We start from the raw sequence: 20,000 nt of genomic DNA, 5'->3' as shown, positions 1-20,000 counted from the left end.
ATGGCCGGCAATTTTGTAAAATGACCAATTTTGCAAAATGGCCGTAACATATATACGGGTTGGTACCTCCTGCAATGATGAATGTATCCTGATGTAAATTTGGTTGTAAACATTTTTCTGTATAATTTGTTTGCTTTTATAATCTACTTCATTTATTTTTTTATTTACAGCCTTGAAAATGAGACTTGTTGTCTTGAAACGTCGGCGCTAATGAAGATGTTTTTATGTGCCAGCTTGTGTCCACTGCCCTCTGATCTTCATATATCGACTGATTAGCTGTATATATATATATATATATATATATATATATATATATATATATATATATATATATATATATATATATATATATGTATAATATAATTGTCTTTTTAGCCTACTTTATGTTAGCGCATTAAAATGCAATTTAGTTATGTTAGTAGGTTAAATAATAGTAAAATATATGGAAAAATAATTTTATGAAGTTCTAGAAGCAATTTCATATTGTTATCTTAAAATTAATTTTAAAGGCAAAAGTAAATGATAACCCAATAATATAGAGAAAAAGAGCTTTGCATATTATAAGTGCATGATTTTAAATGCCATCATCGACTAAAGGTGGAGGTAACATTGTGACACATGAGGTGCACGAGGAGCAGGAGCCAAAAAAGGATAAAACCAATATATATTCTAGGCCTGTAGTGTAAAAGAAAAATAATAATAATAATAATAATAATAATAATAATAATAATAATAATAATAATAATAATAATAATAATAATAATAATAATAATAACAATAATGATAATAATAATGATTTTTTGAAGATCGAATTAGAGTCAGATACTGAAAAGCTCTTTGAAACCAATCCAAAGTTCTCGTCAATAAGGCCAAAAAACGGGTTATGTACAATAGTAAAAGAAATAGAAAAATAAAAACAGATACATACACATCTGTATAAGAATCAAGAAAAAACTCTGATCTTTCATTGCATGATTATTTATTTGAGTTATGGGATGAGGTTTCTTTTTGCATTCCTCAGCATGACACCATAAAATTATTTCACTGATGGACTAGCCCTTAATACTGTAGAACAGTGGTTCTTAACATTTTTATTACCCGCCTTCCTTGAATCTATGAGTAAAAGTCCTCCTCAGATTAAAAGAGAGAGAGAGAGAGAGAGAGAGAGAGAGAGAGAGAGAGAGAGAGAGAGAGAGAGAGAGAGAGAGAGAGAGAGGGGGGCGCGTTTCGAGTGATAGGGAGGGAGGTAAACATTTCCAAAACGTGGTAAAGGGATACCTTTGCATTGTTTTCATAAACTTATGAATATCAGTTCTTCACTCTTGTTAACAGAATAATGAATATATAATTAGGGAAATTTTCATTTTTCCCTAGGGCTCGCTCCTCCCCTGGAAATTACTGACGTCCCCCCCGGGTTGAGAACCACTGCTCTAGAACATGCGCTTGGTGCTTTGTATTGCCGACTTTGATATAATCAATTCTGTCACAGAGCCCGCTTTGGAGGTAAGGAGTCTTCGTCAAGTTTGTGAATGACTACCTAACTGAGCATAATAGAAGAAAAACATTAAATAAGTAAATAAAACTTAACTGACCATAAAATTCTCTGCCAGATTTCGAAAATTTTTTATTTAAAGTGGACAGAAATATCTGCAAACTTAATTCTCTAGTTATTCACCAAGAATCCTTAAACGTACTGAGCCGTCCATTTTATTATTATTATTATTATTATTATTATTATTATTATTATTATTATTATTATTATTATTATTATTACTGAGATTTGCTTTTTTCCGTAATTGACTTCTGCAGCTACCTAAGGTCCCTAGCTGGAATTCAGTTGTATACAATCAGTTTCAAACTGTAATAATTTTTAATGTGTTTATTGTTATTCTCAATATTAGTACTGTCGTGTTACCCTCTGGCCTGGGGAATCCAACTGAAAAGTCACAGAAAAAATAAAAGAAAAAATTCACAGAAAAAATGTCACATTAATCTTTCCTAGATAATGACCCCCTTTCAGGGTTTTAACCCGAGTGTATCCACGTATCTAACTTTGTGGCGTTTTTAATACAACTCTGTTGAGGATGACCGTAAATACAGACACAGAAATCTGTAAATATCATAAAGATAATGACCCCCAAGGGATATTGTGAATTTTTCCGTGTCTTTATTACTGGCCATCATGAATTAATGTGACTCTTTTCCTGTGACTTTTCTCCTGGCCAAAATTTCGACTTTTCCAAGTGATGACTTTTTCCTGTGACTTGATTTTCGGCCAAGGTTAGTAAGGGGCTATTTTTAACGGATCCCGTTAAACTTGGCATAAAAAAAGAAATAAAAGTAGTCCTATTATATCAATATCGTCTGTTGCTAAGTTGTTGTTTTAACATCTCAGATTAAAGTTAAAGCTTTGAACTTGAGAAGATATGCTTTAACAAAAAAAAAATATTATTTCTTGAACGCGTTTTGATGGCAATTTATAGTATTAAAGTAAAGTAGGTATTTAGTATGCTCAGGAGAGAATTGCTTCTTAGATATAAGCCTCTGAATAACGTTAATGATAATGATATAGATAAGGTGATAAGATGCCATTCATTCATATCCAAGTGCGTGTCCTCACATAAGCCAATGTCTCCATACATTTTCATAGAAGCGCGCACCCGCATTTATGTGTTCATATTCATAATCTTGCGAAGTTCTGTAACTTCTCAAATACTATCTAAGTGTTTGTTTATGACAGCTATCATTCTACATGGACACTTCAGCTCTATTTCAGAGTTAATTGACACTCCAGCAGAAGTGCCAACAGCTGTCTCGCCTTGGCTCCGAGGTGCTTTCCGGAGCCTGGCCCTTCTGCCCTTCTTTTTCTCAGACGTCGCTTTCAATCATAGCCTCAGCAATAACTTTGCAAAGACTTGCTGTGCAAATCATGGCAACTCCAAGGAAACAAATGATGCCCTTCTTCCTCTGAGCTTTGTTTGATCTTGGCGCAAATGAAGTTCGTTTTCTCTTCGGCTGGAGATATTACCTGGTTCTTGCCGCTTCGTTTGTTTTTGGCAGAGGTTAAGCGTGCTTGTTTCGTCAGCAGATCAGATGCTGTTGGGCAAGGCTGCCGGCAGCTTTGATTGGCGAGAAATATTGCTGTTGACCAGAAGTATGACCCGCGCCATTTCAGTCCTTTCCATCTGTTTCTGCTTGCTCGATGAAGTTCGCTTGAGTGTCACTTCTTGCTCCCAACTTGACTCTACATCGCTTGCTTGAAGTTTATCTCTCTCTCTCTCTCTCTCTCTCTCTCTCTCTCTCTCTCTCTCTCTCTTTTGCCGTGTGATGCAGACGAGGAATGATTAAAAAAAAAGCTTCAAAGGGCCGTGGAAGTCTTGACGCATTTCGTGCGCCATTAGCGCGAGTTTCTCGTGTCCTACTGGAGCTTGTAACTAGGATTTAGAAAAGATCCTGCTTGCACTAGACTGGTACCCACCGCCGGGGCCCAAAGGGAGTCTTTTCCACGCAGTGCTGTTGACGCCTTAACAAGTTTCTTCTATTTTCTTAGGCTGCTTATTACCATCATCACCACCGTCTCCTGAAATTCTTAAGAATAGACTTTGGAGGTTTATCGGCCACTAAACCGGGGTTTGATACGACGAACAAATTTGCTTGGAATTGGTCATTTGCCTTGCAGATATCTTATTATGATGCCTTTATATCGAATATATATATATATATATATATATATATATATTATATATTATATATATATATATGTGTGTTGTGTGTGTGTGTGTGTGTGTGTGTGTGTGTGTGTGTGCGCGTGCGTGTGTGTGTGTGTGCTTCTGGGTATATGCATGTAAAAAGATTGACAAGCGAGGTAATATGACACCTGAGACTGTTACTATTTTATTTATTTCTGTGAGCTGGTTAAAGGAATCTACAAGGGTCAGAAGAAAGTTTTAAATGCCTTATCAGTAAGCTCAACTCTCTGTCTCTCTCTGTCTCTCTCTCTCTCTCATGAAGTATTAAGACTACATAAAGGCTGCAGAGAATACTTTAACTTCTTATTTCATTTATGTGAAAGTGAGATGCGAACAATTTTATTTTTATAATTCTTTTCTTATAAGATACGTAAAAGTACCTTCGTGTTTTGGGACTACAGAGGCACTATAACCTTCAGTAAATTACACTGGCAATTCTTAATCGGTGTCTGATCACGTATCGGTAGAATTGAGGTCTTTGCCGCTTCCAGGTTATCTCTCCCTCCACTTTACTTATCAGTTCGGACGAAGAAGGTAGAAAATGGATCTCAATCGATTTCCTCATGTAATTGTTGTCAACATTCATCGCTGGTATTTTTATAGGCCAACGATCCCGTTCTAATATTTATCAATTCTTAATTGACTTCAGCTTTTTTACTTTTTGTGTTAATAGTCTTTGGAATAAATCGGCTAAATGAGGTCTCTATTACTACGGCTTACTGGCCAAAGGCGCTTGGGAATTTTGACTTTAGTCACAACTGTAGATGAAATACCAATTATAAGAGCCAAATCACATACATTGCTATAAAAATGTAGGTGGCCTTTGTCTTCTTCAGGCAATCAGAAATGAAATGATGCCAGAACTAACCTGTTATGGGATTGTTTCTAGATACTGACCCCAACAAAGGTCGGGGGTCGTTATCTAGGACAAGTGATTTTCTTTTTGGAGCTTTTTCTTTGTCCCGGGATTCCGGGATAAAATTAGTCCCAATCCCGGGATCCCGGGAATTCCCGGGATTTTCAATTGTCTAAAATTGTACATTATACCTAGTTTCCATTTCAAGTTTTTGCTTTGCTTAACATTACTAGATAATAGTAGGTATATACTGTGTATGCATATTTACGTGTGTGTATATTTATATATGTATATATGTATATATATATATATATATATATATATATATATATATATATATATATATATATATATATTGTATGTATATATATATATATATATATATATATATACACACACACATACATCAACATATACATATATATATATATATTTATATATATATATATATATATGTATCCATATATATATATATATATACTGCTTCGCGTGAATATATACAAAATATAGCATTAGCTTTCACCATGATAAAGAATGAATATGTTCCTCTTGAAAAGTCTGCGAAATTGTACATGATTATTTTGTCACGGTTTTATATCCCGTCCTCTATAGATTTAGCTCCTGCGATAAACTGGTAACACTGGAACAGACGCATTATCTTCCCTCCACGGATTTATTTGACAGCCCTTATCTTGCAAAAGTGTTGCAACTTGCAATTTTGCAACTAGCAAGATGTTGTTGATAGGAAAATACTATTCACTGAAAATATAAAGTATTTATATAAATATCAAAACAGTGATATAATCTAGACGTCTATCATTATTATCACACAGATAGTGACAGAAACTGTCTGTATGTACTGTATGTACACTATATATAAATATAAAGAGAACAACAAGTCCATAGCCATCCTGCAATCAAATTTTTCCCTATTTTTTTACTGAATTTTATCCCGGGATTTCTCGGGATGTGCAAAAATATCCCGGGATCATTAAACACTGAAAATTGTCCGGGATTCCTGGATTCCGGGATTCCGGGATCCCGGGAAACAAATCCTATTAGGACTAATATTTCTTTGGGGTCATTATCTTCATGACATTTACAGTCTTTTGTTTATGCTTTTACAGTCATCCCTAAGGGGCTCGTACTAAACACGCTGCAAAGGTGGATACAGAACGGGTTAACAATCCTTGGGGGTTGGTATCTAGGAGAGAACCCTGTTATATGAATCACCAACCAGTGCGGGTATTTGTTTTCTAGGACGCAGCTACATATAGCCAGCACTGTTTAGTTCGCTAAAAGTTTTGAAGTCAAATATTTCATTTGAATCAAGATTCATCTCGATGTTCAAACTGAAACTGCGGTCGAGACTAGCCATTTGTGCACTATACGTTGGTAGACTCGTTGAATCTTTTTAAAGAGCGGGGCCCAGCGTTGCCGCCTTGACCGCACTCAGTGTGAGTAAACAACTAAACGTCAGTGATGCCGTTGCAATTGCACCTGCATAATTCGCCTCCGTCATTGTGAAAGTTGACTATCAGTAGGAGATGGATATTAGATTCGACTTTACAAATTTTGATACATGTTTAACCTTTGTATTTAAGGAGTAAATATATGAAATTATATTCTGTATATGTTTTATCTATGGTAATTTTTTTATCAAAGTAATTTTTCTTTTTCTTTTTTTTACAAAAAAGATGCATTCGCAGTCAGGTGTCCAGAGAGAGATGCCAGATATCACTATTTAAAGACGTTATCAGACGAAAACCCACAAAACGGCAACACTGGAGCGGGATCTGCTTTAACCTTATTGCAGGAGTAATATCAAGTTACAAACATGACATTATCAATTACCGAACGATAGATTTTCTCTTGATCTGCAAAGTCATGGTTCAGTTCTCTAATGCCAAAGAAAATAAATAAACACGTAACAGGCGATATATAATTAAATGCAACTGCTCAAGACAAAATAATCAAAGCAGTGAATCTGACGACATAGTTTGCACTAACAGTAATTATGTTAACAAGACGAAATTAAGGCCTCATGAAGTGATCTAGAAATTTCAGAAGTAAGCAAGTCATGCTCAAGCCAGTATATAGCAGACTTAAAATTGTAGAAGAAACAAGTAAAAACTCCGCTCAAGTTTCCTCGGCGCAATCGAGTTTTCTGTACAGCCTATAATGCATGCATGAAGCTCTTAGCCATCCCATGACAATTTCAGCCCCACTGGTGGCCTGTGTAGGTGCTAGCTTTAAATAAGATAAAAAATACTGAGGCTAGAGGGCTGCAGTTTGGGTATGTTAGATGATTGAAGGGTGAATGATCAACATACCAATTTGCAGCCCTCTAGCCTCGACAGTTTTTAAGATCTGAGAGCGGACGGACAAACAGAAAGTCATCTCAGTAGTTTTCTTTAATAGAAAAGTAAAAAGAAGAGAAACAGAAGGTATTTTCTGATGTCCACCATTCAAGTTTTGCTCTGAATGCGGACTTCAAAGAAGAGCAAAAGAGGGAGCTGTAGTAAGAAGGAAAATTGTGCTGCAGATGCTCTCAAGTCAGAGATGTCACATCCAAGATTAGAGGTCATGGCAATAGATAGATGAGAACTCCCGCATGCAGTAATACAGATATTCCTTTCACTTTGACATAGTAACGTTGAAGGAAAGGAGCATTGAGACCCACTCAAATAAACTCCCTGAAATTGGGCAGAGAAACGTCGACTTTAGAAAGTCGATTGAAGAACCCCTGGGGTGTCTAACAATTGTTTTTGAATGATTACTAATAGAGCTTCTTATCAAGGGAGTCTTTTCACTGTCACTGTAGTGGTCATTTCTCCATGAACATTATTCCACGGAGTGCATTGTAGACAGTTAGATGTATAGATACCCTGGTTAGTAATGAAATGCTGGGACATTTTCCATTTTATTTCTTCATTTTCGCTTACTCGGGGAGTAAGCCTACAAACTCCTTTGTTGTTGTTAGTGTTGTTCTTGTTGAAGGGAGGGGGGGGGGGGGGGGGGGGGGGGGGGGGCGACGGTTGCCGACGGTAGGAAAGCCTAAAATGGTCTGAAAAATGTGTCTCGGGCTGAGTTAAAGATACAGGAATTTTAGAATAGGACATATATGATATATTTATCAGAATGAAAATGTAAAAAATAATAAATATGCATGTTAAACAGTACATAAAAATTCTTTCTAGATGGAAGTCGGATCACGCCTTGTTAAACCACGTTCTGCAGCTCTCCAAGATGCACTTGCGGATCAACGGTGTCTGTCCACGATTTAATTCCTTGTAGTAACTGTTGTGTACTAAAGCTCAGCTATTTAGATTTCCGATGAATTCAGCAAAATTAACAACTATCAATAATCTCCATTATAAAATCTCCACTCAGATTTTAAATATTTTATTTTGTTTTATTTTTATTTACTTACTTTTTTCTCTTATTTAGCACCGTGAACTACGATCATGACGTTATCGGCCATCGTTGCCAGTGTTGCATAAACTGGGAAATTTTGAAAATTTATATAAAAAAAAAATTATTTGCTTGCAAACAGACAGTCATGTGGATACTCTCATTAAAATGTCTCACGAAATAAGATAATAAACGCATGGGATTGGTATTTGAAATGTTATTCAAATTATGTTAATATTAATTTGAAAAAAGTGTTATGAAATTACAATTTTGAAGTTGCAAAACATACCAGAAATATATACGGAAACAGGATTTAGGACAGTGAGGTCAAAAGGGCGGGGAATGTATAAGCTGGACGCCAGAAAGCATCTCCAACCAAACTCCTTAAATGCCAAATGACCATTTATATTATACTGAAAGTCCTATCTCACCGGAGGATGGATATTTATCTTTTGCCAAAATAATCCTGAAAAGTCAAATTTATTAGTATTAATTTCGGTATTAAAGATACAATTATAGAAGCGAGAATAATTTTCTTCCTGCCCGCCTTACTTTTTTGTCTGCCCTCATATCTTAATAATTACTGAGACGAGAGGGCTGCAAATTGCTATGTTGATCATCCACGCTCCAATCATCAAACATACCAAATTGCAGCCCTCTAGCCTCAGTAGTTTTTTTTATTCTATTTAAGGTTAAAGTTAGCCATGAACGTGCGTCAGGCACCGTTTTAGGTGCCAACAACACAGGCTATCAACAGGCCGTGGCTGAAGGTTTTCTGGGCCGCGACTGAGACTTTAGTACAGCATTATACGTTGCACAGTAAAGTCGATTGCATAGAAGTAACTTTTGCTCATTTTTGAAATAAATGTTTTTTCTTGCTATTTTCCAATTTATGCAGTGAATATATATTAGCAAATCATAAAAAAAAATCGCGGATCAGGAGCCTCAGGTTATTACAGGTAACGAAGTCTATCCGCTGCCAGAGATATCTAAGAGTTAATCCTCATTCTCATATTCTCTTCATGTATTTCAAGGGCGAAAGACTCACTGCATTGCGTGTGTGGCCGACGTTTCCTTCTGCTTTTGCAAATCGAGTTAGGCGGGTGTGCTTGCCCTTGAGGCCAGTTTTAGAACGTAGAATTAGGCTTGCTTGCTTTTATGCATGACCGGTTTGTTTACGTCAAATCAGATAATCCTACGTGCTTATTGTATTACAAGCAGCTATCTAGAAGACTCGGGTTGCTTGTCTTGCCCTAGTCCATCGTATATAAGATTTTTAATTGAATGAATACCCAGGCTTATTGGAAATGGAGTATTTAGAGTTGTTCGAGGCTATTTCCTTATACGATTACCAACACAAAAAAGCGGGGGGGCTATATTGCAGTTTTAATGCGACCATTTTATAGTCCTCTAAATTCAAGCAATGTGCGAATGTTGTACACTGATCCTGAATTGAGAATAAAACTCTATGGGTTGCTCTATGAGCAAGAGTCCGTGCTGGCACAACACCAGCTTAGTCAAAAACAACGCAACAACAGAATATAAAAATAAAAAGTAAAGCAAATGCATTCTAGCTGACTGCAAATGTTTTCAGTGATGAATGTTAGCGAAATCCTTGCTGAATGTCTGAGTAATTTAGTTATGAAAAAAATGAAATTCCAATATGCATATATATATATATATATATATATATATATATATATATATATATATATATATATATATATATATCAGGTGCTGTTATTGTCGAGAGGCATTTGTTTAGAGCAAATGGGTCGCATCTGCAAGGTCCGGGGTTTGATCAGCCCCGCTACCTATACTATGAATACCGGTTGAACCAGGTGTGAACGGGTACAGACGTCTCTTATGGTTAAGAGAAATGGCATGAAGTTAGTAGCTACCCTTCTGGCGCCATCCAAAACTTTCTTATATATATATATATATATATATATATATATATATATATATATTATATATATATATATATCTATATATATATATATATATACATATATATATATATATATATATATATAATTGAATCAGAGAAAATATGGAGCGTGATGAATATATAAATAAAGACAAAAATACGCAAAGGAAAGAAAGAGAAGCAATGGAGTACTGCAAGGCCTTCCGACTTCTTGTCCTTTACTTGGCAGACTGGGGAAAGGACAAGAAGTCTAAAGGCTCCATCGTTATTCTTTCCTTCGTGGATTTTGTCTTCATTTACATATAGATGTATATATATAATATTATATATATATATATATATATATATATATATATATATAAACACATATATGCACACATATATATACACACACATATATATAGTATATATATGCTGCAATATCGAGCTCCACCGTACCAAATACGAATTTTTTTTTAACCGTCTTGCGTGGAGTTGTCAAAGAAATGTGTTGAGTTTTGATTAAAAGGAGATAAAAAAAAACTGTCTTTTGAAGCGGAAAGAAAAACCAACGAAATGGCTGACCCCAAACCAGAAAAATTCGTTAAATGCAATCGATTTCCTTATTTTTGGGATATCGATTCTGAATCTCTCTCTCACCAGGCGTTCGTATGCAGTGCTGCGATCTGATGCTCAATCGAAAAAGAGAAAAACAAAAGAAAAATGAATGGCCAATTCCAAAAGCATAAAAGATTAAAATGTCAATTCTATCCTGGAAAGCTTTGGGCTAAAAAGGCAAAATCTAAATAGAGACATGAAACGCTGCAATGTTAAAAAATGCAAAAGAAGTGGGGACGAATTTTTTGACAGGATTGGCAATGCGCGAGAATTAAGGGGGCAGGGGAAAAAGCCCTTCTCAAATCAGGTTGCAGTTACCAAGCGCTCTTCCAGGATTCCAGCCGCTCTTTCTAACGCGTTCCAGTCTCAGCCCTGGACACGCCGTCGCGTCGGTTTGAAGAACTACCGTCACGCAAAATTTCAAGTGCCTTGTCGGGATGCAGAACTGCTAATTTAAAAACGAATAATTTCATCTCTTAATTAGATTATGAAGTTTTCTGTTGCTTTCAACGAGGACCTCACCTTTTTCTTTTCTTTTTTTAATTTCGTTTTTGGCCTCTTAATGGAAACCCTGTTCGTTCTGCCATCGGGCCATCAGATTTTGATTCGCTGGACTTCTTAAGCTTAGCAATGTTTAATAATCTGTAACAATAAAACCCAAGTGGATCTTTCAACTAGGGCGGGGTAGGTAGGGGCTCAAAAGGGTAGTGGGAGACATGACACTTCCACCCTCCTCCTGTGAACCTGTTTGTCCGCCACGGGTGGATGCGAGGTAGTTAGGCGATCGGGAGGGTAAGGGAAACATGACACATCCACACTTATCCAGCAAACCTGTTTGTCCGCCCCGGGGGGCTGCGAGGGAGGTAGGCGATCGGGAGGGTAAGGGAAACATGACACATCTACACTATCTTGCAAACTTGTTCGTCCGCTGCGAGGTAGGTAGGGGATCGGCTGGGTAGGGGAGACGTGACAGGCATGCCGCGTTCCAGCACACCGTAGCGTACGCCATCAAGCTCGTAGGAAATAAAGACCTGGCGCCAGACTGGCGTGTTCGGCTTTGCTTGAACTCCTAATTACATTATTCTAGAATCGAATGAATATTTGAGATAACCTAGGATACATCACTGAAATGTTCATATTCCATGCTAAAATGCTAGATATATTGCATGACTGAAGCATGTGGGAAAATTATATTCATCTTTGCTTTTCTTTGCAAACATTAGGTTCACACGAAACCCAAAACAGCTCGCTCGGTCAGACCTACAAGGACACAATTAATTGACACATTGAGCAACGTTCCTCATAGATAAATTGATTTCGCTTATAAAATAGTAAGTTTTGCCCTCATTTTCACTTATATATGCTTAATTATACTTGAGATTTGAAAGCACTGGCAAGAATCAGTTTTTTAATTTGCAAAATGTGAACCCTTAGAAAGAAATTGTAAATGTGGCAGGACTGGGGTGAAGGAAAGCAGAGTAAAAGCGGCAGAAGAAGCCAGTGTTAAACAGATGTTGATGAATTTTTCCCATTCCAATAGACAAATATGCTTGTGTACGTCAATCTATAGCCTGGTGATTAAGGGAAACAACGCTGGGACCCAGTTCTGAATGCTTTCTTTTCCTGTGCTTGAGACAGAAGACAAGTTATCGATACTGAATTGCTTGTGTGTGTGTGTTTGTGTGTGTGTGTGTGTTCTGACTTTTTTTCTTTTAATATGAACCTTTGAACTTAGTGTGTCAGAAAGTTAACTCATTCATAGAAGATCTTTATTTAACTCAAGTCTGAAAATGACCTTACCTTGATAGCAGATATAGTATTTATTGCGGTCCATAAAAGTTCTACATGCATAGAATGCAATTCAACATGGACAGGTTTTGTAATGAAATCCCTCCAGAATATTTTTTCTTGATGAGAGTTTCATGATTTCGATTTTTAGGTAAAATTTTAACAGTCATTTATTCTCATCTGGATATAAGGAGTCCTGCACTAGAACACCTAGAACCCTATAAAGGTCGGGTGAACTTGCAAAGTGGCATAGCAGATGGTTCTGCTTCGGTTGAGTAGCTATATACTTAACAATGGATGGTTCTGTCCCCTGCTGTAGTTTCACTTACTCTACAAACTACTTTGTTGTTGCTGTTGTTGAAGGGGTAGGAAAGCCTAAAAAGGTCTGAAAAAGGAGTTTTGCATTGAGTTAAAGATACGGGAATTTTAGAATAGGATATTTATGGTTTATTTATTAGAATAAAAATGTAGAAAACATAAATAATGTACATGTTAAACAATACAGAAAAATTCTTTCTAATAAAATATAGCGCATCCATTTCAATTTTCCTTGGTGAAACAACGATCTGTTTGACCGCAGATTTTAGCACGTGCCCTGAGTAAGCTGGAGGTCGGATCACGCCCTGTTGTTTTGCCATTTTTGCTTCTGCGTCCTTGACATAAAGAAAATGGAAACAAAATCTACCTCGTGTCATTTGAACAAGTCTGAGTTCTCCCAGCTATACCGGTTATAGCGGTTATAGCAATGACCGCTGCTACTCATAGAGGGATTTTTGCTTTAATATCTCTTTAGCGATGCCCTTATTATGGAGTAGTTCTAGTCACGCCGCTATCCGTCACCTGTCAACACTTCAGTATATAGAAGTTGACACTTCATCGCCTTGATACAATCAACCTAACGGACAACATTACATTAGCCTAGTGTTTGCAGTAATATATGTTGTGACTTTGCAGTGCAGTGACTTATCATCGTAATGGTGTCCATATTCACCAGCGTCTTAATAGATATCACCTTCAATATCCGATAATTAACATAGTTATGACTTTCAGAACCAACTTAACCAAAGCGTTGTTAGTGGAACCATCATTTCTTGGCGGTAGTTTAACTTTCAGGATAGGAAATCGAAACAGAATTTGACACCAACAGAGTCCTGGAACGCCTGTCGTAAGTTGTAGTTTAAATTTTGTTCAGTTATCTTTTGGGCTTGTACCTAAATAATCTGACAAAATAGAATTTTAAAATTCGGGGATTATCTATTCTCATTCGCTTGATTACAGTTTAATTCTTATTTAAAGCAGTTTATTCTCAAGTGTTCACTCTTTTCGATTGGCTTCATTTCAGCCCACTGTGAAAACGTCCAGGGCCTATACAGGGAGATTCCTACTTTACCTCGTAAGCGTTCTTTGCTTGATCGCACAGGGAGTTGTGACAGACTTCTTTTTTTTTTTTTTCATTAAAGAGCGTAAACATAGTTAATAACTCCTTTCTATTCTATGGAGATTGATTTGTCTATTTTTGTTTTATTATCGTTTAGAAGAATTTATGTGTGTTTTTATACAGAAAAATTCTTTCTAAACATAAAAACTCTCTCTCTCTCTCTCTCTCTCTCTCTCTCTCTCTCTCTCTCTCCGGAAATGCGTGTAAATGCTGAAACATTTCTCTGTTCTATCATGGAAGGTAATTTTTTAATTTGATAAATAGAGCAGTTTTCATTTTAGTTTCGCTTTGATCTGTAAAAGTGTTTACCTTTGGCAAAACCCCTAGCTGTTGGCAACTGAACGTCATAGTTACGTCCTGTTTTTCGAATGGGGAGACTGATAGTGGGTCTTTTTCTAAACGTGGTCGGCGAAATGGGTGCTTCTAAAGAATTGGGAAAGTGAGTTATGTTGAGGAAAGAGAACTCGGGTCTTTGATGGAAGCCTGTGACAGCTGCTCTTATGTATGAGAGGAAGTTGGCGATCTCGTATCTAAAATAGTTAAAGTAGACATAAGCCAGAGGTCATTATGCGTATTTGAATATATTAAATTAGGATAGAGGAACGTAGAAAAAGTTCTTAGGCCCACAATGTCACTTCTCGGTTAACATTAATGCTCCCGAAAGTTCACAGATCAAAGGCTAACAAAGAGGAATTCAGAAAAGTGCGTTGTGTTTAGAACAAAGATGCCATACATCTGCTTAACAGCTGGTCCACCATCCAACCCTCGAAAAATGGGGGCATTTGTTTGCTGATAAATGCCTAAGGGAACTGGATACTGTGATCCCATAGAACCAGGAATCCTACCAAAAAATATTATAGGACACGTGTGGATTATCACGAGGCCAGAGCACATTAAATCTCTGTATTTGAAGTGCTCAGTTGAATTTACCCAGATCAGTGCGGTTTCAACACGTTTTCCACAATACATGTGGCGAACAGCCTGCAATCATCTACCTGAAAAGCTCTTGTATCATTTTCGATATCGAAAAAGAAATACGCTGGCATGTTATTTTGTAAGATGTACATGGCAGTCATTTGAAAAGAAAACAAACCAGTTCAATGAAATAATTCATAAATTTTAGAGCATTTGACCCAAAAGTAAGATCAATACTATTCATTACGAGGTGCATGGAGAGAACTTTCCACAGGGTATCTTTTTGGTGTCCTTATAAATCGGCTATGAATGCTACTATCAGAATCGACCACCCTTGAGGATGGACTCAGTGTCAAAGCAGTTACTCCAACTTACCTAAGCAAGAGAGAGAGTGAGAGACAATTCATTGTTTTGAGTCTCGTTAGCAAAATTGAATGAGCTTATTTTTGTCAAATAAAAGGTGTCCCTCCACCTCCACATCAATAAATAACCGGTCAAAGAGTTCGTTTTGTTATAGACACAGATGAGGGTTGGTATTAGATTGGAGAATAACTGGAGTTGTTATTTAAGTAACATTGAAGCCAAATGAATAAGATCCTAAATCCTGCTGGGAGTTTTGCCCCATACCTTGGCCCTGTAGGGGGCTAGTGCCGTCAGTGTACCTCATGCGGTGCAATGTAGGCATTACTTAGGGTACTTTGCGGCGTCCCTTCCGTCCCTAGCTGTAACTCCTTGCATTCATTTTACTGTACCTCCTTCCATATTCTCTCTCTTCCATCTCATTTTCCACCCTCTCCTAGCAACTGATTCGTTGCGCAACTGCGAGGTTTTCCTCCTGTTGCACCTTTCAAAATTTTTTACTGTCAATTTCCTTTTCAGAGCTGAATGGCCTAAGTTGCCCAAGTGCTTGGCATGTGTGCCTAAAAACTATAAATCAATCAATCAATCATACCTATTGGGACGAAGACCTCAAGTAGGACACTAAACTTGCCAGAATTGACTTGGACATCACATATCAATATACGTATATATGCTTCACTGATCATTCTAAAATGCAGGGGTTTATAAAGCTATATTGAAGATTACTGATCTGAGGCTAGTACTGGATTTCGAGCTGATTTCCATGACATTCAGCTAAGTGATTTTTCGCTTATTCTGGGAGTAAGCCTACAAACTACTTTATTATTATTGTTGGGGGTAGGGGGTGGGGTAGGAATGCCTAAATAGACCTAAAAAAGGTGTTTCGCGTTGAGTTGAAAATACAGGAATTTTAGGAAAGGATATTTATGATTTATTTATCAGAATGAAAATGAAAAAAATAAATAGTAAGTATGTTAAACAGTGCAGAAAAATATTTCTAATAAAGCACGGCGTATTTATTTTAGTTTGACTGTAGATTTTAGCACGTGCCCCAAGTAACCTTGTTAATATGCGGCCTGGTCTCAATTTCGACAATTCCGACAGTTTTAAAAAGACCCTGGAACTCTTGGTGAGGGAATATTCCAAATTTTTGTTCTATGATAAGTTTTAGAGAGGTTGTTTCTTTTCAGTCATCGTCGTATACTTGAACTTTGGCTGGTCACCATCCCGCAGGGGTACGGCAGCGGATGCCATACTAAGAATTATTCCTTTACTATGGGCTTATTAATACAAGAAAGATCATGGCGTCAAATAATATTACAACACTAATCTTTTGCTAGTGAGGGTAATTCACAATTTATTAAACATTCAAAACAAAAATAATGGAGGCTTTGTATATCTCGTGAGAGATTGTGGTTTGTTGAGATGATCACATCATTCTTCCCACGGATATGAGATTCACTGTAGGCATTATTGAAGATAGTTTAAGCGTTTCTTCGGCCCCAGTTACAACCTCTTTCATTCCTTGTTGCTGTACCTCCATCCTTATTCTTTCTTCCATCTTGGTACCGCCCTCTCCTCACAATTGTTTCAAAGCGCAACAGCTAAACCTTTTTGCTGTCAATTTCCCTTTCAGCCCTGAATGACACTATAAGCCCCAGCGCTTGGCCTTTGCCAATTAAAGAAAGTATATCTTAGTTTTACCAGACCACTGAGCTGATTAACAGCTCTCCTAGGGCTGGCCCGAAGGATTGGGTATTTCTTCGTGGCTAGGACTCAATTGGTTACCTAGCAACGGGACCTACAGCTTATTGTGGGATCCGAACCACATTATATCGAGAATTTCTTATCATCAGAAACAAATTACTCTGATTCCTTGTCGGCAGTTCTGGGAATCGAACTCGGGACTACCGAATCGGTAGGCTAGCATGTAACCCAATCGTCCAACGAGGAACATATTGGCCTCTGCCTTGAATTCTACGTTCCTTCCTTTTACAGGTGTGAGATAAGAGGACGAGAACTTACTCAGTTAACTGAACACTGACTGGGGCAGCGTCTGTAAACTCATGGGTCTATAATGAGAGAGAAACCCCGCCGTTTACTCTTTTGTGAGCTCGCCTCCTACGTATTATAATTATTAACATTCTTCTATTATTATGTCTCTGCCTTCTGTACTTAGAAAGCTTAATCAGGAGGACAACCGCCTTCTTTCAGTTCTCGGAAAAAGAAGTTGCGTAGAAATCAAATTAATTTTTCTGGTTAACTGAAGTTAGATTCTTTTAAAATAGCATGATTTATAGCCAGTGGTTAGTAATATTTGCCTTGTTTTTATTTTATGAATGCAGTAGGCGATAGGTATTATAAAGCATGTACATGTTGAGGTCATACTTCGTTAAAGACAAATTCCATTAAATATTTATTATTCTATAGTTGGACGTGTGGACTAGTATGCTTACTTGTTATGTGTATGTATGCATGCACGTCTTCCACGCTTCACATCAAGGCCTATCAAAGGTAACTCACCTCGTTTTGCACCCCGCTATCATCTGTTGCATTTATTCTTAGATTCCTGCACATATCAGCCGTTTCTTTTCCATCACCATCCATATAAGCATAAACTGTGCCATCCTCCTGGTTGCTATTTACCTTCATCACCTTACTCTTGTACTCATTAAGAGCCTAAGTATGTTAGTTCCTCGTTGGACGAGTCGGTTACGTGCTCGACTACCAATCTCAGGGCCCGGGTTCGATTCCCTGCTCTGTCAACACGAAATCAGAGGAATCTATTTCTGGTGATAGAAATTCAGTTATCGATGTGGTTCGGATCCCACAAGTTGTAGCTCCCGTTGTCAAGTAACCAATTGGTTCCTAGCTACGTGAAAACATTAATCTTTCGGGGCAGCCCTTAGAGGAGAGGAGAGCTGTTAATCAGTTCAGTGGTCTGGTAAAACTAAGATATACTCAACTTTTTTCCAGATTTTGCCTTCTGGCAAGCATTTCAATCACCAGTTTCTGCAGCCTTTTTTTATCACCATTTTGATTTTGAATCAGCATTATGTCTCAGAAATTCAATCATTTCACATTTCTGATTCAAATTCTTAACGCTACAAATTTTGACGCTACAAACACTATCTTTTCCCAAACGTTATGCATCGTTCAGCTATGACAGACACAACCACTCTATAGTCTCATATCTACAAATCAATTTTACCTCCCTTTGTGCCTAAATATTGAACTTTCTTTTATTAAGCAAATAAACTATTGATATATTTCCCCTCTCTTGCGACTCACATACACATTTAAAAATTAGACTTATCTATTTATTTTTCTTATTGTTTGCAAAATAAGTATACAGGTTATAGGGCTGCAAAACGTGTGTATTTTTTCCCATGTGATACGGCTAGGTTTGGAAAGCGTAGGTGCCCTCGCCTCAGGAGTAGAGATATATGGTGTTGAATCCAAGACTGACATCCCCCGTAGCGGGGTAGTGCCTTCAGTTCACCTCAAGCGATGAAATGTAGGCATTACTTGAGGCTCTTTGCATCGTCCCTTCTGCTTTCATTCCTTTTACTGTACCTCCATTCATATTCTGTTTCTTTCATTATACTGTCCACCCTTACCTAACAGTTGATTCATAGTGCAACTGCTTTGAGGTCTTCCTCCTGTTTTACCTTCCAGACCTTTTCATTGTCAATTTCCGTTTCAGCGCTGAATGGCTTTAGTTGCCATAGTGCTTGGCATGTGTGTCTAAAATCAATCAATCAATCAACCAAGACTGACAACAAAAGAAAAAAATGTAATAGGCCTAACAACATAACACTAACGTTACGGGAGACCCGATTACACTGATGAACGTCAGCGGAGGTAGATGTATATATTAGTATACATACCAAACTAAACTTCCGTAACCAGACCTTAGCTAACTCAGTGTAATCTTTATACATTACATACATGTCCCCAAAAGCCCCTTCATCTTGGTTCACAGACGAGAGAAGTGAAGTAAAATTCTGATATTAAGTAAAACTAAGAGAAAAATACTGAACACTCACCCATCTTCAGGTTGTAAGTTCAGCGTCGTAGTAGTAGTACTTGAGAGAGCACTTTGCTTTTGCTTGTGGAACGGCTCCGCAAAGTGCCTGTCAGAAATAGATCTCGCCGCACTCGCCTATTCGTTACGGTTAATACTTTCAATTCCAACAGAAGCTTCGAAACCACGAAACCAAGTGGAAATGTATATGCTAATGAGTAATGGATAAGGAAATCACGGTGTTTCTTGACTGGCGTCGTTCATAGTCACTAGTCCTAAGGGGCGTTATTCGAATTCAGCCGAGTGTCTTTGCTCCGAAATAGTTTGATTTCTGTTCACTTGAAAACTTCCTTCAGTTTCGCATTACTCACACCATCTGGAAAAGAAGAAGAGAGCCTCATGACATAAAGGAGTATCCCATGTATTAGAGATTTCATTGCGGAAACATATACTAACGTTGACTGAGCATATTGAATGTTACCAACGAATGAATACCTTTATTTGATGATAAACTCTCTGGAATACCTGTCGATTTAATGTCTTCCGAAGTAAAGTCAGAGAGTTCTACAAGGGATTTAGCAAGGTTTTATGTAACATTATTATTTGTATAAATTTATATGAATGGTTTCTTATCCTTTCTCAAACAACACTGTATATATGCAGAAACAAATATTATATGCTGATATGTATATGTATATGTATAATATAGATATAATTTCATAACACGAAGATGAGATATGTCAATATAGTCCACAGGATAAAAGAGAATAAAAGACTTTAGTGGCTCGACAATTTCGCCTTCCACCAGGCCTCTTCAAAAGCTTTATTTAACTAACAGAATGAATATTACAAGAATTCATAAACACTTTCCCACTAAAGAAATAAAATTAACATAACAATTGTCAAAGTAAAAATTAGGTTGTTTA

At 37.2% G+C, this 20,000-nt stretch overlaps 1 protein-coding gene across 8 annotated transcripts in view; it reads right to left on the bottom strand.

The window, feature by feature from the left end:
- Positions 1-20,000, bottom strand: part of LOC135219353 (doublesex- and mab-3-related transcription factor 1-like) — a 409,902-nt gene that overhangs the window by 190,081 nt on the left and 199,821 nt on the right. For 6 of the 8 annotated variants that reach the window (XM_064256038.1, XM_064256037.1, XM_064256042.1 and 3 more), the window contains exon 2: positions 19,097-19,450. The exons of the other annotated variants lie outside the window; for them this stretch is intronic. In XM_064256038.1, coding sequence (XP_064112108.1) covers positions 19,097-19,100 — 4 coding nt within the window. In that variant the 5' untranslated portion in view covers positions 19,101-19,450. The remainder of the gene's footprint in view (positions 1-19,096; positions 19,451-20,000) is intronic. 8 annotated transcript variants of the gene reach the window in all.

This window comes from Macrobrachium nipponense, chromosome 1, assembly GCF_015104395.2.
Source record: "Macrobrachium nipponense isolate FS-2020 chromosome 1, ASM1510439v2, whole genome shotgun sequence".
NCBI classification, from domain to species: Eukaryota; Metazoa; Arthropoda; class Malacostraca; order Decapoda; family Palaemonidae; genus Macrobrachium; species Macrobrachium nipponense.
The sequence above is the reverse complement of the archived record's forward strand: the minus strand, read 5'-3'. Positions and strand labels throughout refer to the sequence as shown.